The 23,891-nt window shown below is 46.1% G+C and overlaps 1 protein-coding gene across 8 annotated transcripts in view; it reads left to right on the top strand.

Annotated features, from left to right (window-relative positions):
- The window catches only part of PTCH1 (patched 1), a 66,097-nt gene that overhangs the window by 23,144 nt on the left and 19,062 nt on the right, over window positions 1-23,891 (top strand). For 5 of the 8 annotated variants that reach the window (XM_036991167.2, XM_036991166.2, XM_036991168.2 and 2 more), the window contains 13 exons: window positions 4,339-4,528; window positions 7,311-7,380; window positions 7,484-7,575; window positions 8,946-9,144; window positions 9,442-9,563; window positions 10,329-10,476; window positions 11,262-11,393; window positions 11,790-11,945; window positions 12,573-12,671; window positions 13,126-13,251; window positions 18,674-18,792; window positions 19,406-19,808; window positions 20,211-20,520. In XM_036991167.2, coding sequence (XP_036847062.2) covers window positions 4,339-4,528; window positions 7,311-7,380; window positions 7,484-7,575; window positions 8,946-9,144; window positions 9,442-9,563; window positions 10,329-10,476; window positions 11,262-11,393; window positions 11,790-11,945; window positions 12,573-12,671; window positions 13,126-13,251; window positions 18,674-18,792; window positions 19,406-19,808; window positions 20,211-20,520 — 2,166 coding nt within the window. Of the gene's footprint in view, window positions 1-4,338; window positions 4,529-7,310; window positions 7,381-7,483; window positions 7,576-8,945; window positions 9,145-9,441; window positions 9,564-10,328; window positions 10,477-11,261; window positions 11,394-11,789; window positions 11,946-12,572; window positions 12,672-13,125; window positions 13,252-18,673; window positions 18,793-19,405; window positions 19,809-20,210; window positions 20,521-23,891 lie in introns of those variants that run through there. The other 3 variants (XM_073228779.1, XM_073228780.1, XM_073228782.1) reach the window with 3 other exon arrangements.

Genomic DNA, 23,891 nt, shown 5'->3' with positions numbered 1-23,891 from the left:
CTAGGCTCCTGTCCTCACCTAATGCTCAGAAGCCACAGGGCTCTCAAAAGGCGGGTGGACTCAGGGTTAAAGGGTGGGTTCTGTCTACCATCAGCTGGGTGATCTTGGGCAAGTCATCCAAACTTTGCAGTGACTTTTCCCCCTCTGAAAAATGAGGGTGATGGTACATGCCTTGTGATAGTGAATAAATGAACAGGTGCCTGCTCAGCTTCTAGGTAAAAGTTGGGGAAATTTCACATGTGTTGTCAGTCTTCACCCCACTCTATGAGGTTCCTAGTAGTATGTGTATCCCATTTAACAGGAAAGATTACTGCAGCTCATCTGTATCAGGGTCTTGTCCCAGATCTCAGTGCAGCAAGAGGTGGGGCTGGGATCTGGAACCCAGGTCTTCTGACCCTCATTCTTCCATGCAGTGCAGCTTGCCCCAACTTGATGGGGTGAGGGGAGCAAGCAAAATATTTATAAATACGTAAATAGTGCCTGTGACAGGGCTTTGCATATAAAAGTATATATTAGACTTTGCACACATGAGTACACAAGGCTGTTGTGTTCCTGGGATGATATTTCTCCTGAGCCTTGTTCAAGAAGATGGGCTGTCATTCTCTTATTAGAGCTGCTGCATTGTCAGAAGGAAAGGAATGTGAGAGGACTTCAGAATATGATGGGAGGGCAGATTATTTTTGCACTGAGCTTGCTTTCAATTCAGATCCCCACCAAGTAGCTTTCACTTTTTTTTGGTCACATGGAAGTATTTAATTATCTGCGTTCATTGTGGAAAACTTAGGAAATTGCGATAAGCCCCAAGCAGAGAAATGGGTGAATATTATCCATAAATCAGCACACAGCAGTAACGGCTGTTCACACCATTGTAGTGTACCTGCATCTACATTACAGATACTGGATCTTACAATTCATTCTGCATAGTGATCAGAAATGTCTATGCAGTATTTCATGAACATTAGGTTATTTTTTAAATAATAAGGAAGAACTTTGACCTTGAAAATGGCAAAGAAAAGAGCGAAAACCATTTCCCCAGAGCACACCTGTTCTTTGAATCACCTGACATGGGTTCTTTGGGGCTTCCTGAGAGCAGAGCTTCACCCTGGCGCACATGGTAAGGAAGACTAGCAAGATAAGGAACAGCTCTGGGCTACCCAGCTGGGGTTTAGGAGAGGCATTTGCTGGGGTAGCAAGTCAGGCAAGTCCATAAAATCGGTCTGCCCAGAGGGGTTTCTGTTTCTGGTAGGTAGGTGCAGAGCGCCATGGGTGGTATGAATGTCATGAAGCTTGTGACACAGCTGTACCTGAGCAGGGACTGAATCTACCATTGCAACGGTGTGGATGATGTAATTACGGCCTCACCAAGTTCCAGCCATGCTCACCTCCCTTCTCTCCTGGAGCAGTCCTAACCTAAGGGCTCTGAACTGCTGGTTCCTCCACCCAGAACACTGTTCCTCCAGCCTTTCAAAGTCAGTACAAACAATGCTTCCGCTTAGGTCTTCTTCCCTGGCAGCTCTGTCTGACGTGGCCTTCCTTTTCCCCACCACCCAGGAACTCACAAGTCTTCAGCATCTTCATTTCTCCCATGGTACTTGTTCTAACAAGCATGATTGTCTATTGCCTGTTTGCTTCACTGGCCAGCAAGCTTCTTGGAGCCAAGAACTTGCTGGTCTCACCCACCATAGCACTCCATTGCTTAGCATGTGACATGAACCCCCAAATGCTCACTGGCTAAATGAATTATATTACGACTACCTGTCAAATACAGTGAATGTCAACTAAGCTTTTTTTAAGTTACTGAATAGTTTTGCAACAACATTCATACTTGGTTAAAAATAAGATGACATGGTATGTAAAATACATCCATGTAACATGTCATGATAAATGGAATTCACAGTACTCAAGATTGGAGGGCAGTGTTGGGGTTTGAGGAAACTTGAGAATTAACGGTCTTCCAGCTGCTTGAGCTACTTAGGATGATCATCTTGGTTGAAACTGGTGTCACATTAGCAAAACACTCGTATTTGTCACTAGAACAAAGAGAAGGAAGAGCAAAAGGTTTTCAGTTTCAGAGACAGATACACACTTCTGTTAAAATATATGCACTTATTTCAATAGACATCTTTAAAACATCTGAAAAGGTGACGCTCTGGGGCCCTGAGGTACAGTTGGTAGCTTGCAGGCAGTAGCACCCTTTCTGAAAGCCCCTGGATGAAGACTCGGTCCACCATGAGGCTAGCCTGGAGGAGCGTCATGAGTTCTCGCCTTGCATGTGCTGTCCATGTTGTGTGCGCTCCTCTCGGGTCATCACCTCGATGGTCATAGTTACTGGCAGCTGCTCTGCTCAGGGCAGGTGGGCAGGGTCTGTAGTCCTATCTCGCTGTTGTTTGTTTGTTTTTACTTCATGGTTTTAATTCACCCAAAGTTTTAAGCTTCAGTAAAGGTAAAGGAAGTGTGACTTCATAGGCAGAATGAGAAATGATGTGCTATGCCAATGCTTGAGAAAGGCAGGTGGAAATAGAAAAGGTCTATATGTGTGGGCATTGATATCATACAGCCAGAAAAGATTGGGTTGAGCTTTTTTTCCAAATGGCTATTTGGAGCTCCTTGATGTGCAGCTCTGTAAGCTTTTCAGAAGTGATTGCTAGACTAATAACTGGCTTTTTAGACTACAGTAGCTTTTCTATCTTTAGAGAATGCTCACTGAACCTGTATCAGGTCACTAGCTAATTGCTGGAAATAATGCATGGGGTCTCCTGCCAAGAGGAGCCAGAGCCTGCCTGCAGGCAGCTTCAGCAGAGCTTCAGGAGAAGTTGGTGTGGCTGTGATGTAACTTAATCCTGTTACAAATTGTTCCCCACCCCCACCCCCACATTTGCCTCCTCCTCTCCCCTGCCACACCTACAGTGTGTTCCACTCACCACCTAATGGAGTTCCAGGTGGCCTTGGCCATCTGTGTGAACCTGTGCAGATGACCCTGCCAGTGTGCGAATCTGGGCTAGTTTCCTGATGAGGGCGTTATTTGCTTTTTGGCATGCCCCCTTGTTTATAAAATATGCCAAGAGAACTAAACAGCCCACCATTCCCAGTACTTATTTACTTGCACAAACCAAATGTTTATGTCCTTGAATACTAAACTTGAAAAAGGGTTTCTCCTCGTGGGAAAGCATATGATGATCTCTAAAGAATCTTTCTAAACTGTAGCTGAAGGCTTGCTTTTCAATAAACAGTCCAATGATCAGTGCCTTTGGAAACTATTCAGACTCCCATGCTGACCTTGAATTATGTGTGGTGGTGGTGGCGGGGCCAGGGGGGTGGGGAGGGTCTCTAGGATCCCCTCTTCGCTGCCCCTTCCCCTCCAGCCCCTTTCCCTTGACCGAATTGAATCAAAGCACCCTCTTGGGTTCTCCCTGGACTGCTCGGTCCCCACACACCTGGCCTTTTTGGGAAACGAAGCTCACTTCCTGCCACCCCTCCCACGCAGGTGCAGGATTTTGAGCTTGGCTTGTTCTAAAACCATAATTGAGATATACAACCTAGGACCTGAGGGAAGAATGCAGGACAAAAACACAGTTTGCAGTGCCAACCTGCCCCTTGCGCTTCAAGCCTGTCTACTGGAGAGCTGGCATAGGGGCAGGGGTTCTGGCTTCCACAGCTGGTCAGACTCACCTGGGCAGCTTTCTAAACAAGGGTTGCCTGCTCCCAGGCAGCTCAACCTGGCTCCTGTGTTTTCTGAACACTGCCCAGGTACGTCTGACAGAGCCAGGTCCCAGGACTCTACCGGCTAATACAGTTCTCACTCAAGTGGGATTTCCCAGTGTGCCTCTGATGGGAATCACGAGTTGTCTTCTGGCAAGTTTTGTGCTGGGCACACATTTGCCTCTTTTCCTTGTTTCTTTTTTGACAGGGGGATACATATCCTTGTTACCTTTGCCAGACCATTTAGAAGAAGAGTGTAAATTGAAGCCATTTATCTTGAAATGTACCATCAGGGCACATTGTTCATAACAAGTCAAAGAAACTGTATGGGGTATTCGGTCTCAGATTTCCTTCCTCTCCCCCTTTATTCCTATGGCATATTAGAAGGTGCACAAAGCAGGCATGCCTTAGGTTTGCGTGACAGGCAAGGGAGCCATTCACTGGTTCAGAGAGTACTTCCTGTGTTTGGTGAAGTTAACATTGCCAGTAATAACAATCAAGTGAATGTTAGCGCCCCAACGACAGCCCCACATTTTCATGAGCAGAGTTCCCTTGCCAGGGGTCCTGTGCCTCTCATGCGGTAACGATGCAAAGTTGCAGGGAAGTCCCTGTTCTAACAAACTTGTACGTGTTTGTCAGTTGGTGGACGCGTAAGTCGTGAATTAAATTATACGCGCCAGAAGATTGGAGAAGAAGCTATGTTCAATCCTCAGCTCATGATTCAGACCCCAAAGGAAGAAGATGCTGACGTCCTGACCACGGAGGCGCTGCGACAGCACCTGGACTCTGCGCTCCAGGCCAGCCGAGTCCACGTGTATATGTACAACAGGTAAAGCAGTGGGCAGAGGCTGCTGGGGGGCTTCTTCATTTTAGTAATTGAAGCTGCCTTGGAAACATGCCAGGAGTGTCAGTTCAGAGTCTTCTAATGATGATTTTTTTAACATCTTGATTTGTCTGTAGAGTTTGGTAATGTTACTTTATAATGTGCTTCCAGTAACCATCTTGGCACACACTATACCTGAGTGGACATTATCCTCTGAGCCTTTTGGGTGGCTATACACCCATTCGAAGACATTTCATTGCTTAAGATATTTTTGGAAGTTACATTTTGAATTGCCTTTAGTCAACTTAGAATGAGAAAAGGAAAGAAAAAGAAATTATGTCTGGATACTTTGTATTCACTACAGATGCTGATCATTGGTGTGTGCCATGAAGTGAACAGGGGATGAGCCACTGTGGTGAATTCCTGCTAAAGGGTGGGCAGAACAGGGCTGACTCACACACAGCTTTACAAGATATTCTGCTTCAGCATCACCAATTTAATGATGCTGTGAACATAGTAAAAGCATAGGAAGTGTTTTGGAACAAAACCATTCTTTTTCTTTTCTATCTACACTGAGTTATTTAGGACAGGGACCAGTCTTGTACATTCTTCCATCCTAGCAGTTAGATAAGGGCAGCCACTCAGATTAACCAACTGTCTGGATCAATTAGTTTAAACTGGATATTCTCTTCCAACTGCTGAGGTGACTGCCACTGAAACCAGTTCCCAGGGAACCACTGAGTTGGCATTTACCTAATCCTCTTCCTCTTCCCCCAGGCTTGCAAACACCTCTTAACTGAGTGGCTGGCAAGTATGACTTATGTATTTTTCACAGGAAAGGTGAGGAAGTGGCAGTGTAGACACCTTCAGTGGCCAGGGAGAATGAGGTGAGAGAATGGACTGAAATCTGTCCTTGGCTCTGCTGTCACCTCCAGTCACCACGGCCTCCGTTTGGTTGACTCCAAGACCCAGCTAGCTGGAGACAGAATTTGGGCCCCAGGCTGAGCTGGAACAGGTCCCAGATCTTGGGCATACCCTAGTCTCCTCATCTGTGAGCTGATTTATGACCATGTGTGTTCTGTAGCCTGCAGGGGACCCCAAGGACAAGAACAGCTGTACCTGTTCAAGTATGTACAAGGGGCCTTAGAGCACGTGAGGAAGCATCATAGTGGGGTTAGGCAGGCAGGGTTGACTGGACAGCACCCCTTTAACACACAGTCCTCCCGCCTGTAAGGGAAGCAGCCTCCAAGTTTGTAAGTGGAGGCCCCGTAGTAGCCTGCACAAGGGTGTCCCAGGGCCACTGAGCATGCCCCACGCATTCTTATCTAAGACCTACCATGAGGGGGCTTGTTACTTAAGCACCTAAGGAGATGTGAGCATCTGCCCAGTGAAATTACACTCTTAGGCTGAGATGCAACCAGAGAACATTCATGCATTGGAGCAAGCTTTAAAGAATACCTAGTTCAGTCCATCTCATTTTTTAGGTAAGTATTTGTCCAGGTTCAGACAGTTATTAAAGAGCAGAGGAAGATTTCAAGCCCCTTCTTTTGGCTGCAAGCCGGGTGGTTTTTCTAATGCACAGACATGCCCTTCTCAAGCAAGTGTAAATGAGTTCATCCATCAAGTGATATTGAGAATCTACTCATGCTAAACAGTCTGTGCTGAAGCTGAGTGGAATTAAAATGTAAGCATACACGTCTGTGGTGAGGGTGGGAGGATGGACAGATGGATGGATAACCTGGGCCCTGCTCTTGGGGGCTGGCAGTGCAGTTAGGGAAAGGACATGGGTACAGACCACAGGCAGCCCCGGGGGCTCCAGGTGCCAATCAGGAGATGCGACCTGCAGTGCCAAGGGTTTGTGAAAGGGATCATTTGCAGTAGCACTCACTAGTCCAAAGAAGCTTAGAGGGAAGGTTGCATTTCAGCAGGGCTCTGAGCCATGGGTGGGAAGGGTCCACAGGGAAAAGGACAAAGCCTAGACGGCTCCTCTGGGTGACCAGTGAACGAGACAAAAAGGAGACCAGAAAAAAAGAGCAGTTAGAGGGAGTTTTTATTTTTATTTTTTCTTCTCTTGGATTTCCCATCCCCACCCTTTCCAGATTTCCTCTTTTTTCGAGCTAGATTTAGTTAATATATTCAGAGACACTCTTCTGTAGATAACAGAACTCTGGTAATAGATGATAGATAATAGACATCATTGTTGATCAGTATATCTAACATCATTTCTATGGAACCAGACTGTAAAATAAAGTATGAAACCAATCTACCTCAAAAGTGTTGTTGACAGCATTCATGGTTAAGAGAGGAAAGTTCATTTTGAACACTGTTGTTAATAAGGTTTTTATCTGCCAGTAGAAAATGTCTGTAGTATTTTCCCTCCTGAATATATGTTAATACATTTAAGCCTTATTACTAATTAGTCCCCACTTTTTTTAATTTGTGATAATTCTACTCTGAATTATCTGCCCTAAAGTTGTTTCATTAATGTATGTAGAAAAGTAGATTTAATGGTGTAAACAAGATTATTGGGAGAACACTTAAGAAAACAAGACTTTTCAAATACTTTGGTGGCATTCATTTACATAAACACCCCACATGTTAATTACAGTTGCGTATCATCTATTCATTAAAGCAAGCTGTGGAGTCCCTTCTTGGCAAAAGCTCTGAGTTTTGACAGATACTTAAAAGTGATAGAAATTGTGGTTCTTTCTATATGTTCACTTCTTGTTTTCAACTGATATCCTTTATTACAATGAGAAATATTTGTTTCTGCTTTTTATTTTAACAGGCAATGGAAATTGGAACATTTGTGTTACAAATCTGGAGAACTTATTACAGAAACAGGTTACATGGATCAGGTATATTTTCTTTTTTTTTTTGCAAAACGGTTCTCAAAAATTCTCAAAAACCACCCCAATGCTCTGTGCCTAATGCATGGCCTATTCTTTTTAACTTGGACAGATCATAGAGTATTTATACCCTTGCTTAATTATTACACCTTTGGACTGCTTCTGGGAAGGGGCGAAGTTACAGTCAGGCACCGCCTACCTACTGTAAGTGTGTGATCTTTTTCTCTGATGTCTGGCTTTTAAATTCTAGAATTCTGATGTTACTCTATCATTGCTTATTCTGCTTCAGTTTTGAACAAGAAATAGAAACATTGAAATTCCATGTGCATTTTTTGAGTGAATAGTTGGGAGAGAGGGGACTTCAGCAGAGTGTTTTTCCTCTTTTCAAAAAAAAGGTTCTGTAGGCATCATTAAATTTCATTCACTTTTACCAGCCTATTTATATGCAAATAAAATGCAAATTATTTCAGAGTAGGTAGGATTTTTAACTCTTTAAGGTGGTTTGGTTTTGCAGACCAAGCAGTTACATGGGTTCAGCTTGTTTTTTAAGAAGAGAGTCTATTGTGGGAAGAATTAAATATTTTGAGTGAAAGTTGAAGACCTTCCTGTGAAGTAAAATGCTAGACCTTAACTTTGGATCACATTAATGACACTGAAGGGGGAAGTTGCTGTCTTTGAAGGTCATAGTAGGGGATGCGTCACAGGTTAGCAGTTGGATATTATAATACACCGCATCATCTAAGGCATAATTGTTAATCGGTGTGGACATTTTCAGTTAATTATGTAAGAGTGAGTGCCTGAGTTTTTGTTTCTGCCCTAGCTTGCCCATATCTGGAAAAGCAATTTGCAGGGGCCATACCCTGACCTTCAGTGTACAGTTTTAGATGGAAAATAAGGGGTTTTGTGTTTTCTGGTTGGGAGATTCTGAATAATGACTTCAGCCTGGTTAAGCAGCTACAGTGTGGTTTGAACCACATAACAGGCAGCCAAAAGCCTTTCTGGTCTGTCAACAGCACAAATTCAAAAGTGAGTGTGGAGGGAAGTGGCCTTGATGGCGGTGATGGCAGAGGCCGCTGGAGCTCACGGGGTTGACTGCCAGGCTGTCAGAGAGAGCTTAGAAGTATGGGATTATTAAAGGTAATGGAGATCAAATGTTTTGATGGATGGCATTTACACAGCATTTATTAGGCTGGCAAGTGCTGATTTGACATGGTGATTCCCTCTTTTTTTTCTTCTTTATTTTGCCCTTAATTTTGGATTTCAGTCTTCTGCTTAGGAGCACCCTTTGGCTAATTTTGGTTTTAGGTATTAAATACAGTGTTATTTGATGTCTTCATTAATTCACAAGCACTCTGCTCAGCATCTTCAGTCATGAACTGTTTTCCCAACTTAGGCTTACAGACAGATAAACTGCAAAGGAGCATTTGTTTTTCATGCCAGGGTCCCAGAATGGCAGCCTTACCAAACTGCCTCCTGCGTTCCAGATGTGATATTTGCCATATATGCCATCCTGTTATTTTGCTAAGAGCTTGGAAGCCTCCCTTCATTGTCTCGCTTCCTAATTTCTTTCACAGAGGTAAGCCTCCTTTGCAGTGGACAAACTTTGACCCTTTGGAATTCCTAGAAGAGTTAAAGAAAATAAACTACCAAGTGGACAGCTGGGAGGAAATGCTGAATAAGGCCGAAGTTGGTCATGGTTACATGGACCGGCCCTGCCTCAATCCGGCTGACCCAGACTGCCCCACCACGGCACCCAACAAAAATACCAGCAGAGTGAGTACAGACGCGGAGTCTTCTTGGGAGGGGTGCAGAGAAAACCCCAGGCGTCCTCCCTTTGGGGCTCTGCTATTTTCATTTTGAAGATTTCATTCCCAAAGAGTTTCTTTTTTGTCTGTGGAGCTGAGTTTGTTTATAGAGCTAGATTTTGCTGCACAATTTGCCATACGCCTCTCATTAGCCTTGTTATTAATGTTCTTCTGAGACAAACAAGCCCTTAATACACTGGATTTTAACAAGGCATGTGACCTGCCTACTAATTCCCATAATTATGTGGCTGCCTTTTTATTTCAGCCTCTTGATATGGCCCTGGTTTTGAATGGTGGGTGTCACGGATTATCCAGAAAGTATATGCACTGGCAGGAGGAGCTGATCGTGGGTGGCACAGTCAAGAACAGCAGCGGGCACCTTGTCAGGTAACCTGCCCCACAGAGGGAAACCCAAGCTGTCTGTCTGTCCTCAGAACCTGCTTTGCCTCTGACGTCTACAAGTGTATTTGTATTAATACTTAACTGTTAACCCTAGCCTGCCGTCTGGTGTAATAGAATATTAGGAGACATTAGCAGACCAAGCCGGCTCAAAAAAGCACCTCATAGGGAAGTTTTCTGAGCAGATCTGTCATTTCACCCAGACATGGTTAGTGACTGCAGGGTTTTAGGAGATCTGCCTGGTATTGTAGAAAATTGGGGCAAGTGTAAAGTAGGCAAGAGACACTGGTCAGAGCATGCAGCCCTCACTGACAGGAGCTAAAAAACTCCATTGCAAGCTGACCAGCAGCCGACAGCTACATAGGCACTGTCTGTGCTCTGTGGACCCCGCTCTGTCACATGCTGGGCACTCCGGCTGGGGTTTCTCCCCTGGGAAAGTGTCATCTGGGCTTTCTGTACAAGCGAGTGAGCAGTGCCCAGCTCACCAGCATATCTGGTCAAGCGATCTACTCCCCTAGCCTTCCTGTTTCATTGAATAGAAACTGAGAAAGGAAATTGCCTATTAATTTGATTTTGGGGTGTATCTGTAAAAGGTTTGTAAGGTTACACTTTTAATATGGTACATCAATCTATTAAATAAAATAACCAACCAGGACCCATTTTAATGGAAACACATGCTCGTGTGGAAGGACAGAAGGGCTGCAAGCGTGAGCTGCGTCAGGGGTGCTGACATGCCTTCTCACCCTGCCGCAGTGCCCACGCCTTGCAGACCATGTTTCAGTTAATGACCCCCAAGCAGATGTATGAACACTTCAAGGGGTATGAGTATGTCTCGCACATCAACTGGAATGAGGACAAGGCAGCGGCCATCCTGGAGGCCTGGCAGAGGATGTATGTGGAGGTAAACGGCTGGGTTCCCACACCCATCTCTGTATCGGGGTACAAGGCCGGAGTTACTACACGCTCCACTTGACCACTCTTTAAGACATCATTTTTCATTAGAGTTTACATTCAGAGCAGAGTGTAAATCTGTGGACTTGGTGGGATGAAGTCCTTTTTCCTCTCCTTGATATTGAGAGTCTCCGTATCTGGGTGGTGCTAATTCTAACAGGGATGCTCTGAAATGTTTTGAGTCACCCATTGTGATTCCAGAGCTAAGGCGTAACAGTGTTTAAAAAAACAGTTGGTTAGCAAGGAAAAGTGTCTGGAAAACATTAGCAAAGCATAGACTCTGTTCACAGCTGCAGTCCCCTGGTTAGGTCACGTGACCAAGCTGGCCTTTGTCCCAAGCCATGACCTCTGCCAAGCTGCAAGTGACCTTTTAAAAGTGGCCAGCCAGTGAAGGGGGAGGGGTGCCCTTAAGAATGCGTTGTTTGGCCTGGGGGGCGCCGGTTGGCCTGCAGATTGGGTAGAATTGTGGAGAGGAGGTGGGGGGGGGCAAGTAGAGCACTCGGAGGGCCCCTCAGTGACAGTGACTGTCTCAGGCCATGTCCACACTTGGTTAGCAGTAGCCTTCATTGTCCCAGACCCAGGGCCACTTAAGGTTAGTCTGAGTTCCAGCCCAAATCATGTAGAGCTGTTTTTAATGCATCAGAAGAAAGTGGAGGTTGGGGGTCAGGTGTGTCCCCCAAGGGTTATTGGAGCCTTAATTCCATGGGGGTCATTATCCTTGTGTTGTGACCACAGGTGGTGCATCAGAGCGTCACTCAGAACTCCACCCAGAGGGTGCTTTCCTTCACCACGACGACCCTGGATGACATCCTCAAGTCCTTCTCTGATGTCAGTGTCATCCGGGTGGCCAGCGGCTACTTACTGATGGTAACAATTCATTCCCTTCTGCTGTGCAGGGGGTGTTGTGGTGTAGTTTTTAGATTTCACCTTTCCATGACTGCTCCTGCTTTTTAACTGCTCTTAACACACGTGCATCCAAGACACAGAGCTCGGCTTCATGATGGTTTAAGAACATGGTTGTGTGAAGCGTTTTCCCATTTGCAGCTGGCCACATGGGGCCCTAGAGTTCCGTGCGATGTCTGTGATGTAGTTTTGTTGTTGGGCTTGGGAAGTTCTGCCTTCAGGCCCGGGGTGACGGGTGGGGGAAAACATTAGAATCCCTCCCCATTCTAATGTTTGGCTTTTGTTTTGTGTCTCCCTCCTCCCCTCCACCCCCTTTACCCCCACTGCCACCCCGTCCCGCCCCCCTCATTCTGCGTGCAGCTTGCCTATGCCTGTTTAACCATGCTGCGTTGGGACTGCGCCAAGTCCCAGGGTGCCGTGGGGCTGGCGGGCGTCCTCTTGGTGGCGCTGTCCGTGGCTGCAGGACTGGGCCTGTGCTCACTGATCGGGATTTCCTTTAACGCTGCAACAACTCAGGTACTAAAGAAGCCATCGTCCCCTGTTGCTCAACCAGCACCCCTGCCCAGGCTCAGCCCAGCTGGCCTCCTGTGTGTCCATGTCCCTGAAGGGTCATCCAGCCTGTTAAAGTGCCATGTGTCTAGGGGCGGGTCTGTCTCTATTTGGGCCACTCAGCAGTGGTCAGAAGGTCTGAACGGGCTTCCTGATAGTAGAAAAGCTTCCCTTGTCAGTGGAGCTGAGATCACCTCATGGAGCAGTGGTTCTCAGACTGTGTTGGAATCACCGGAGGGCTGCTGCGCCCGCGCCCGAGGTCCTAGTTCTTCGTCCAGGCTAGGGTGAGGAATGAGCCTCGCTAACCGCTTCTCAGCCATGCTGGTCTGAGGGTCGTGCTCTGAGAACCACTGCTTTAGATGAGTTACATTCCTTCTCATCAATGAACTTAAAGAAAAACCATTGTACATGGGGCTTAGAAAGAAAACGTACAAGATCTGCTGCGGGCTGTAACTGCTCGCCTTTGGGGTGTAACGAGTTCCTCATAAGTTTACGTAAGCTGACCTTTGGGGAGCGCTTGGGGTGGCGTTTCAAAGAGCTTCAGAGTTACTGGGACTGGACCTCACGCGCCTGACACACTCTGTCGTCCCTCAGGTTCTGCCATTTCTCGCTCTTGGTGTTGGCGTGGATGACGTTTTCCTCCTGGCACATGCGTTTAGTGAAACGGGACAGAATAAAAGAATCCCCTTTGAGGTAATAGAAAGCAGAAGAAGGAAGCTTCGGGGACAGGATCCTGTGTGCTGAACGGCTTGTCCTTTAATTTTTCTCCATCTTGCCCAGCACATGCATTAGTCCCAAGTCAGATGACATGTTAACTGGCTCTAAATAAGTCAAGTATGTTGAAAGAATCCCAGGACACTTATTCCAAAGCCCTTTTTTGCTTCTCTGGTGTTCTCTGTCACTGAAATCCTTCCTTGAGCTTTGTGCTTGGGATAGTTATGACCATGAGCAAAATCTGAGTACGTGGTCAGTCATGGGAGGCTTTTCAGTGCCCATGTCAGGGACAGAGCCCAGATGCCCCTCTCATGCCCTGACTTCATTATGAACCACCAGTTGTCTTACTCTGCCATGTGTTTGAACTGTCCATGTGACCCGCTCTCAGGGAACCTGCCCCGTGGTGCTCAACACTGTGGTTTCTCACCCGCAGGACAGGACCGGGGAGTGCCTCAAGCGCACGGGAGCCAGCGTGGCCCTCACATCCATCAGCAACGTCACAGCCTTCTTCATGGCTGCATTGATCCCCATCCCTGCTCTGCGGGCCTTCTCTCTCCAGGTGAGTGTCCGGCTGGGTCTGCGAGCGCCTGCCTGGATGCCAAGCGCCCACATCCGCATCTATGATGTGCCATGGTTCTGCTGCACTATGAAGTAGCCTGTTGGCATCTGCGCTGCATAAGCAATAACCCCCACACAGCCTCTGAGAACATCCCTGGGTCTTCCCTTCCTTTCAAGCCCTCTTGCCCAGATGCCTATGGCCTGGGTATGCCCGGGACCTGATGCCTTCGGGGGTCACCCTTTCCTTTAGAGTTAAACCATCATGGTACCAGGACCTCTGCTCAGATAGTCAGGAGTCCTTTGGATTCATCCACAGTGCAGCCAGCTCCTGCTTCTCATCCCCACTGAGGTTTTGTGCCAACTCCCCTCCCCTCAGTCTGGCATGTCACCCTCTCTGTCCCCGACAGCAGCCCCTGCACAAGGCAGTGCATAGGGCAGCCTTTGCTGGCCTTGCAGGTGACACGCAGTCTTCCCAGACCCAGCACGAGTGCAGTTCAGATGCCACAGTGTGAGGAGTGGCCATGCTCTGCCTGCGGGGGCTCATCGGTGGACCCCTTGCTTGCCACTGCTCCCAAACAGTCTGGTCTCTCCTCTTCTCTTTCCTTTTGGCCCCCTACTTCCTGCTCAGGCAGCCCAAGAAAATGCAGACTTCTTCGCCCTTACTTAGCAGAACAGTTGGCCCCTTCCAGACCAGACCCATGCACATGTAGAGGCCATCAAGATGTCCTTTCAACCAAGAGCCAGTTTATAGGAATTACAGGAATGGAGGGTGCCCAGACTAGGTTTGTGGCTGTGGCCTAGTCTGCTCCTGACCCCAAGCTCTGGAATTGCTCTTCAGCTGCTTGACACTCACAGGAGTCCCAACATCGTGGAGGGTCCAGCAGGTAAAGGCCGTGTGGCCAGCTGTGACACAGTCTTCCTAAGCCCAAAGCAGTCTACAGTTTTGACATCTTAAGGATATTGTTGACATTTTATAACTTAAATTCAAATTTTACAGCTTTAGCTGTTTTCTAAGACTGAAGGAGCAGTGGCTCTCCTTTATCTTCGTCTCTTCCCCCTTTACTATACGATCTATGATCATGAAGGGGCCACGGTTTTTTTTTATGCACTTATTCTTTTTTTTTTCTTTTGGTATCATTAATCTACAATTACATGAAGGACATTATGTTTACTAGGCTCCCCCCTTCACCAGGTCCCTCCCAGATCCCCATTCACAGTCACTCTCCATCAACATAGTAAGATGCTGTAAAATCACTACTTGTCACCAAGTTCACAGTCACTGTCCTTCAACATAGTAAGATGCTGTAGAATCACTACTTGTCTTCTCTGTGTTGTACAGCCCTTCCCGTGCCCCCCCAACACTATACATGCTAATCGTAATGGAAGGGGCCAGGGTTTTAAGGGAAACTACTTTGTAAACCTAATCTAACTTACTCATAATGCTTCCCTCCCTTGATCGCCAGGAGGTTCTAAGGATTGTGACAGATCATAACCTAGGTTTCTCTTTCTAGTTTGTCAAAATGGTGAACTCTTTTTAGTCTTCAGATTAGCATTTCATTTCACTAATTTCTGATGAGGATCTGAGCAACTAATCCTGCTGTGTTGAGGACACTAGACTCATTTTGTATTTAGTGTCACATTTTGATATAACATGAAAAAAGATTTTGTTTCAATCACCATGGCCACCAGCTCTCCCAAAGGAATAATACTAAGAACTAAAAAAATTAAAATCTTGTTTTTTTATTATATACAAAAGTTGAAAAAGAACAGTAAGTGAATAAATGAAATAGAGTTAAATCTGAAACTGGAAAATGAAAATACACATTGCCCACGAAATTATTAGTACAGCTAAAGTTCTACGAATGCCTTTTTGCACAGGCTTCCATCCGCACGGCAGCCCAATGCCCTGTCCACCTGCATACACAGCCGATTCTGGTATCGAGGGGTCGCCCTGGAGTCTTCAGCCACGGGGCCCTCTCTGACCACCCTCCACTGGTTGCCTTTTCCCACGCTGGTCCTTATCTGCGCTTCCTCACACTCCTTGTCTTCTGCCCCCTCTCTCTCCTTTCTCCTCTCTTCTATCAGTACACACTGATGACTCCTCAAGGCGTGCTCTCCTTTACTGATACCCCATGGTGTGGTGGTCTGGAAAGCTACATGAGTTTTCCTTATGCCTTTTAGAAAGGCCAGTACACTAAGTTCTCCCAAGGTAAGCCCCTTCTGGGGGCAAAGTGAATACTGTTGGTTTTGCATTTCTAGGCCAAGCCACAGGAGGGTCACTTTGGAAAATTACACCCACAGCTTCCAGGAGTCCTTATTCATTAATGAAGGGCTTTCCATGACCATGGCTCATTCTCTGGCAACAAACAAAACCAAGAAAAAAGAAAAGAAAGAAAAAGAAAAAAACACAAGAAAGGAAAGAGAATGTGCCACGATTCTTACAGTAATCAGCAGAAGTCTACACTGGATCCCTTTTAAATGTTTTGACATTCGAAATTGACCATTAAGTAGCGTCTCTTACCTTCAGTGAACTGTGTTGAGTTGTGACTCTGGGTATTAATTTGTGTTCACATTCTTAGGATGCTACAAATTAAGCATCAAAAAAAGAGAGACCCAAAGTGGTCCTGCCCAAGACCGAGCCCCTGTTCACTTAGGATTTTTCCCTATAGAACTTTTCCAATTTTGTAACCTTACCAAAATAAATAGAAGTTTTTTCCCAGAGGAACTTAGGCCTCCTTGTTGGTCTTCATCCATCTGTCCAGATGCCAGCTCTACACCAGGATGCAGCGGTACCATCTGTAATTCTTTGGGAACCGAGGCCCTGAGCTGGGTTTGCTTATCACTGAACGGTGTGTTCTTCAGTGAAAACTCCCAGAACAGAAGCTTATTGTTCCAATGGGAAGAGGGCTTAGACAAGGGCCCTCTAGGCAGGGTCTGCTCATCTCTGTGCTCTGCCAGCGTCTCAGCAGGGCCACCATAAAAGCCCTGTTGGGAGCAGGACATTTCCTTCAGCTCAGTAGGTAGGATCAATTAACAGTACAGGCCGTGTCCATCATGTCTTCAGATGCTCCAGCCGGGGCACTTCTCCCTTACTGACAAATCCTTGCCATTTGCTCTTCCTGTTCTGGTTACTTAAGTTGTGCTCTGTCCTATTTAGAACGTGTTCTCCCTGTCACGTCATGTGCCGTTTGACAGCACATTTAGGGGGGACCCCCCACAGCTTCCTCTGATGATGAGGCTGGTGTCCCACTTGTCCTCAGCCACTGTAGGAAGCTCAGTCCTTCCAGCCAGAGCACCTGGTCTGGGCAGATAGCTTATCCCCATCTCCGCCCTCATCCTCAGGGTCTTTTGTTCAGGCGCAGAGTCTCTGGTCAGCATCCCACTCCTGAATTCTAAACATGGGTGTAATAAAAAGAAACGCTGAAAGGCTTCCACCCCCAGGGAAGCCTCCCTTAGCATCAGACCCATTCCTCTAAGCGTCTCTGTGGTCTGAGGGGTCAGAAGGGGGCCAGGTCTAACATCCCCCCAGTCTGAGGGGTCAGGGGTAGCTGGGTCTAACTTCTCCCCAGCCTCAGTTGTGCTACGGGCTTTGACAATAAGCCTGCGCATGGACCGCATCTCCCCGGTAACCTCGGCAGGTGCCCTTCCTCTGCACCACAGGCTCTCTGTCAGGTGATAGTGGTATCTGTCCTGGTTGCTGTAGGAATGGACTGAATTGGGCATTCATTGCCTGGTTCCCCATCACTCTTCTTCTATCCTTCTCTTCCCCCAATAGAATTTGAAGCCCAGCAGTGCTGAGTGGCTTGTACCCGCAGTGTCCAGTGTCCCTTCCAGCAGGTGCAAGCCACTGGTCCCTCCCAGACACTGTCGGGTTTCCTCATGGTGCGCCCTTCCTCCCTGGACCTGTCTGAGTCCTTTTTGAATCTCCATCTCCCCTGGAATCCTGCCTTGACACCCTCCCAGCCCCATGGCATCCCCATGGGCACCCCACCCACGTCCTCTGCCCCCTGAGCCGCTCTGGTGCCCTGTGCACACTTGTATGACATGTGTCAGCCTGATGTGCCCCCATGGACAGGTCTGCCTGGGTCAGTCCTGAAGAGCTGGATTTTGTCTCATTTCTCTTTGTGTCTCTAGTATCCATCTCAGTGCCTCGATTTCTCTTTTTGACATACTTGTCTCACATAAGTTCTCGAGTCAGAATAGTGACTTGCTTCTTAACATAAGCCTGTCAGGCAGGTCTTTAAAGTACCTATGTACATCAGAGTGGTGAGTCCATAGGTTCCTAAATTTTGGATAGAAGAGGAATTTTTAAGGCAGACTCAGAAGAGACAGGTGAGGTAATTTTTTAGTTTTGTAGATTTACAGGGAATTAGTTACTGAAAGGCCAAGTCCTCCAGGCCTCAAGCTTGCTATTCCTCCTGGGGCAGAAATCCACAGATACTGTCCAGAGTTCTCTGTGAAGCTCTCTGATCTTGTTCAATACCAGTTACCAGATCATCTTTTCTCACCCTGAGATGTTCACCCAGTTTGGAAAAGCCTCCTCAGAGTGTTTAATTTTCAAAACAAGTTTCTGATGATCCCTTTCAAATGTTACTTAGCATTCCGGTTGCATTTGTTAGCGGGCAGCTCCTTGCATGTCTCTCTGAACGGGGAGCCCTTTCAACTGTCCCCTGTTGACTTTCCCCTATTAACAGCTCAATTGTGTAATTTTTACTGGGTCAGCAGGAGATTTGCCAAAAGCACTACAGAATCAGCCCCGTGTTTATTCTGGGTTATGGAGTGACTTCTGGGTCTGTACTTATTTATTCTGCATACGATAATCACACACAGGAATTTCTTTCTGCTTAACTCTCCTTGACCTCTTATGTTACTGTGCTCACACACCCCACAGGCGACTCCAGAGGCTGCTTGGAATGTGCCTATTAAAAACCTCAGGGGACGTGTTTGAAATTTTATTTCATGTTTTAAAGGTGACATTTCGATATACTCGATCCACATTATATATAAATTTTCTATGTATAAAATCAGGGCTGCATGAACTCTTAGAAATGTTATGAGAGGGAAATGTTTCTTTTTGTTTTAAATTAAAACATCTCATGTATATTTGTTCTGCCCTTGTGGATTTGGTTTGGTTAGGTTGCCAGCAAGGTGCTGTTAAAGTTCCTGTGTTTGTACCTTTTGGGTCCATGGAATTATCAGAAACAGAAAGGATTGGAATGGTGGGGGCCTATTACTGTCAAATGGGCTCTTAATGGTGGAAGAGAGGCAAAGTGATGAGAAACCCCAATGTCTATTTCAGGTTTAAACACTTGAGTAGAAAAGTGAATGGAAGCTGTTGCTTCAAGCATCTTTATTTTCAAAGCTGTCCTCTGACTGGGAGGAGACGCACTGGTGACCTCTCCATTTGTTTTTTCTCCTCCCAGGCGGCTGTAGTGGTGGTGTTCAATTTTGCTATGGTTCTGCTAATTTTCCCTGCAATTCTCAGCATGGATTTGTATCGACGTGAGGACAGGAGATTGGATATTTTCTGCTGTTTCACAAGGTACATTTTCTGTCTGCTGTGGCCTCTGTTTGCAGGGTACAGAATGGTGGTGTTGAGAGAGATCTTGAGTCTGTGGACTTGGAAGGTGATGGGGTTAACAGGGCTTTCTCCAGTGGAGTAGAGGCAGGGAAGACCATGGCCAGAGGATGCTTCCTGGGGCAACCCCAGGGTCGCTGGGGATCCCCTTGCCCTGACCAAGTATGGCCCCAAGGTGGCGAGGCATACAATCATTATCCCTATCATGAACCAATGGCTGATGGTTGGGAGTATATTGTATCTCTATGGATCGGGGCAGAGCAAAGGTTGAAAACCACCCACTGGGGAAAAAATATAGCCCTTTGGGTATTGTGTTGTGTTTTTAAGGCATTAAGCTTTGACCCTTCATCAGTATGTGACCTGAGTCAGCCAAACTCAGGATCAGCCATCATTTGGCCTCCTTTGACATAATAATGTCTGTGTCGAGACAGGTAAATCAGGTGAAATTTGTGGAGTTGACTGAAGTGACGTTTCTCTCTGAAATCAGAGCTGTGTGACATGGCTGTTATCACACATTGGCTACAAGGTGCCATCTCCCCGCCCTGGTTTACTACAGCAGCCTATTTACCCCTTTTAGCCCCTGTGTCAGCAGGGTGATCCAGGTTGAACCTCAGGCCTACACAGAGACTCAAGATAGCACCCACTACAGCCCCCCACCCCCCTACAGCAGCCACAGCTTCGCCCACGAAACCCAGATCACCATGCAATCCACGGTGCAGCTCCGCACAGAGTATGACCCGCACACGCACGTGTACTACACCACCGCGGAGCCGCGCTCCGAGATCTCTGTGCAGCCTGTCACCGTGACCCAGGACGCCCTCAGCTGCCAGAGCCCTGAGAGCGCCAGCTCCACGCGGGACCTGCTCTCCCAGTTCTCCGACTCCAGTCTCCACTGCCTGGAGCCCCGCTGCACCAAGTGGACACTCTCATCATTTGCCGAGAAACACTATGCTCCTTTCCTCCTGAAGCCAAGAGCCAAGGTAACCTGCCCAGCAGAAGATGCACTGTCTTCCAGGGGTCACAGAACTTATCAGATTGCTTCTTGGGGAGAGACATGTTTCAGGCCCCCTAAACGGTCAGGTCCATTCAGATCATGGAGCTGTTTTAGTGAGCTAGTGTTCTACAGGAGTGAATTTCTTTGTAACAAGTGGTACTATGACATTTGATAAACTCCTTAACATTTTGAACATTTTGTTCTTCATAAGCTTGTTTAAAAATGTAGTAACTGTGATTTTATGTTTTTCCCTCTGGGCAAATGACCCCTTCATGCTGCTTTGAGGGCTACTGTGGCACAAGAATAATCTACAGACTTAACCGCTTACCTTGCCAGGGGAGTTGGTTGGGTTCCTCTGGGTCTGAGCTCATGCCTCTGTCTGTTGCAGGTCGTGGTGATCTTCCTTTTCCTGGGCTTGCTGGGGGTCAGCCTTTATGGGACCACCCGAGTGCATGACGGGCTAGACCTGACAGACATCGTGCCTCGGGAAACCAGAGAACATGATTTTATTGCTGCACAGTTCAAATACTTTTCTTTCTACAACATGTATATAGTCACCCAAAAAGCAGACTACCCGAATATCCAGCACTTACTTTATGACCTTCACAGGAGTTTCAGTAATGTGAAGTATGTCATGTTAGAAGAAAATAAACAGCTTCCCAAAATGTGGCTGCATTACTTCAGAGACTGGCTCCAAGGTAAGGTGCTGCTCGGGGCATTCACCCTTTTGTAAGCGCTCACCATTCCGTCTTTGGTGTATTCAGCTTCCACAAGTTCCCTTTGTTCACTTTATTGAAGTGTTAGATTATAATGGAACATTGACATGTTTCATTGACTTCTAAGTGTTGCTTAAAATTCTTACATAGACGGTTTCTGGGACAGCCTCACAAATCTGGTTTTTACCTATAAGGCAATGCAGACAATTCAAGTGGGTAACACAGGAACTTCTGTAAGAATTTATGAGTGCACACTAGGAAATGAGCAAATATGTTATAAAATATGGAGCTGGGTGCTTCTAGTGTTTTTTTGTTTGTATTTTGTTTTTGGATAATGGCTAGTTTGGTGACCAAGTGAAATCAAAGTGTTGAATGGAATTTCCAGGCTGGCCCCACTGCCAAATGCTAGCTTAGTACAACCAGTAGATTTTGCAACATTGATGACTATCATTTAAAATTCCATGTTTTGACCCTATTTTGATTTGGCATATGAAGTAAACTTACAAATGCTTAACCACATCTCATAGGATTTCATAAATAACCAAATTCTGCTTTAAAATTCCTTTCTTAGTTTCTTGCCTTGCTCTTAGAAACATTTCTAGGAAATAGTAGTCAGTTGGAGAAAAAAAATGGTCTAAATTTGCTCCTAACTGCTGACTGAATATGCATGTATTCAGCAATTCCAAGAACATCTGGTCATTATTCTTTGTTGACACATGCAAAGTGAAGTGGAGAATCAAGATAATTATCCACACAATTCAAGCAAAAATGCTTTTACTGAAATGCCCAAATAATTACAGCCCCCAACATTTTTTGACTTAAGCTATCCAAATGATTGTCTTAATTTCCCACTTAATTAGGCTTGTTTAAACACAGATCTGAGTGCCTTTTTGGCCTTACGTCAATACACTTACATGTAAAGACCAAGCAGCCAATTTCCCTGTGAGTTTGCATGAAATGGTAAACAACTTGAATCTGATTGAAACATTTTCAATACATATTCTGGCCTTGACTTTGGTTCCTTGAATTTTGTTCATAGATAGATGTATAACCAAATTTGGCCACCTTTTTTTTTTTTTTTGAGGAAGGCAAGGAACTCCATGACATTAATATAATTTTTTAACATTCTCATGAGATTAACTTGAATTTGTTTCAAGTCTTATTTTTTACAGTGGTTTGGGAAGTAGTGTTTTTCAGATAATGAGTCCAAAGAGGACCAGACAGTTGAGTCTGCTTTTCATTTCTCCCCTATTGGCCAAAGACATGCAAATGACTTGCCACGAATGCCAGATATCCACAGTGCACTGCTCTGTATCTGAGCAAAGGCAGGTTATTGTAGAATAATTTCAGTGTCTTCAGCCAGCCCTTTGGACACTCAATATGGCATGTTAGGTAGGGCTTGGGAAGAGGGCAGGAGGTGTTGTCTCCAGGCAGTGTCAAAGGGCTAATAACCTTTTTACAGTGTATTGTAAATGAATGTGTGCTTTCATTCCTTTAAAGACCTCAAGCAGTCGGACTTGAAAATCTTTTTTAAAAGGTGCATTTGAATCACTGTTGGGTGCTAAGTGAACTGTACCCATGTAGTCCAGGTAACATCCATCCATGCTTCCAAGTCAGGGTCCCAGCCAGCCCTCGATATCTGACTCTTAGGTCTAGCAGAGCACCGAATACGAATGGCCCTATACTGGGACAGTTGGCTGCCTGGACATTTCTCGGTTCTGTTGAGTGGTTGACTGGATCTTTGAACATTTCTTCCACAGAAACAGTTATCCTTAAATCAGCTTTCCTTCAAAACATTTTGTGTGGTTATTAAGTGATGGGATGATCATTGGTTTTTAATGGAATGATCATTAAAAACCATGGCATCCCATTGGTCTTGATCAACATTCCAATAGTTTTTGGGGGTTTTTAGCTCATAAAAAATATAATGGTAATATGGAAATTATCCCACATGTCATCTTTAAATGCATGTGCAAACAGGTGAAATTGAAATAAAATCCAATATGCAACATATACAAGTAGTATTTGTTTATATTTCACAATAAAATTTAAGTAAACATTTTCTTTTTAGGGCCTCCTATCAAAGAAAAAGTGATGGTTGGGGTAATTATCTCAGAACTTTTCACTAGAAAGTAATTTTTTGTATAAAATATTTAAAATAGAGATTTTAGCAAAAAAGGTCATGTTTTGCTGTAAAATAAGTAAAAGGTCACAGATTTTCCCTTGAGTGTGCGCATGTTGGAATTTAAGATGCTGGCCAAGGGTTTGTCTCTTGTGTTCAAGGAAGTGCTTAGACCCGCTCATTGTACTTGAGTTTTTCAGTAATTAGTCAGAAAATAATATACTAATTATAAGGACTTAACTTTTCCATAAATCCAAGTAGAGTGAGTGGCATGAAAGGGCTGGCTGCCGCTGTATGAGGAGTTGGACTGAATTACCAGCAGGGTTGACCTCCCCCAAATGGGTCTTGCTTCCTTTGTTTCCCTTGAAGGTGTCCCCAGATTCTTAGTGTATAAATATCTTAAGCCTGCACTCAGATTTTGGGGACCCCCAGTTTGCCACCAGACATCGTCAGTGCCGAGGCTCACCCCGCTCATCTCCTTTGGCCCTCAGCAGCTCCTTCCCGGGGACAGTGGTGTGTTCAGGGTGATTCAGAGCTTCAGCGGCTCCACTCCTGCTGGAACCAGGCCGCCTGGGTCCAGATCTTAGCGCCAGCACTTGCCCTCAGGGGGCCTTCCTCAGGGGACTTCGCCTTTTTAAGCCTCTGTTTTCTCACCTGTGAAGTGGGACCCACCACGCCAACAGGGCTGTCGCATGAGGTGATTGCAGATTTCAGGGAGGGGTAATCAGTGCCAGCCCTGAGTCCCTGCTCCTTGGGGTTGGCAGGTCAGGAGAGAAAGGGTTAAAGCACCACCCGAGCCTGAGGGATGAAAATTCTGTTACAGGAAAACAGGCTGGGCCTCTCTTTCCTGGAGGCAGGTGGGCCGAGTGGGGGATGTTTTCCCTCTCCTGTTTATTTTTTTCACAAACAGAAAAAAGGCTTTAGGTCATAAAATAACATCTGCTGGGCCGGCCTGGTGCAGCCATGCTCACTCTGAGATGGTCAGTGGGAGCTGGAGCCACGCAGGTGGTCCTGCCTGCCGCCACACACTCCCCCCCACCAGCGGCCTCCTTCCCCCACTGAGCCCATGGCCTCATCCCCACATTGTTCCTATAAAAATAGTGCCACAGCAGCGTGGGGATGGAGGCACCGTTTAAGAGAGAGGCAGGGTCCTGTGCTCCCTTCCAACCCTGCTTCAAATCCCAAGCGCTTAGCCAGTTCGAGCACTAATAGAACCAGTGTTGGGGGGGTC

This window comes from Manis javanica, chromosome 2 (genome assembly GCF_040802235.1).
Source record: "Manis javanica isolate MJ-LG chromosome 2, MJ_LKY, whole genome shotgun sequence".
In the NCBI taxonomy this organism is placed as follows: domain Eukaryota; kingdom Metazoa; phylum Chordata; class Mammalia; order Pholidota; family Manidae; genus Manis; species Manis javanica.
The sequence above is the reverse complement of the archived record's forward strand: the minus strand, read 5'-3'. Positions and strand labels throughout refer to the sequence as shown.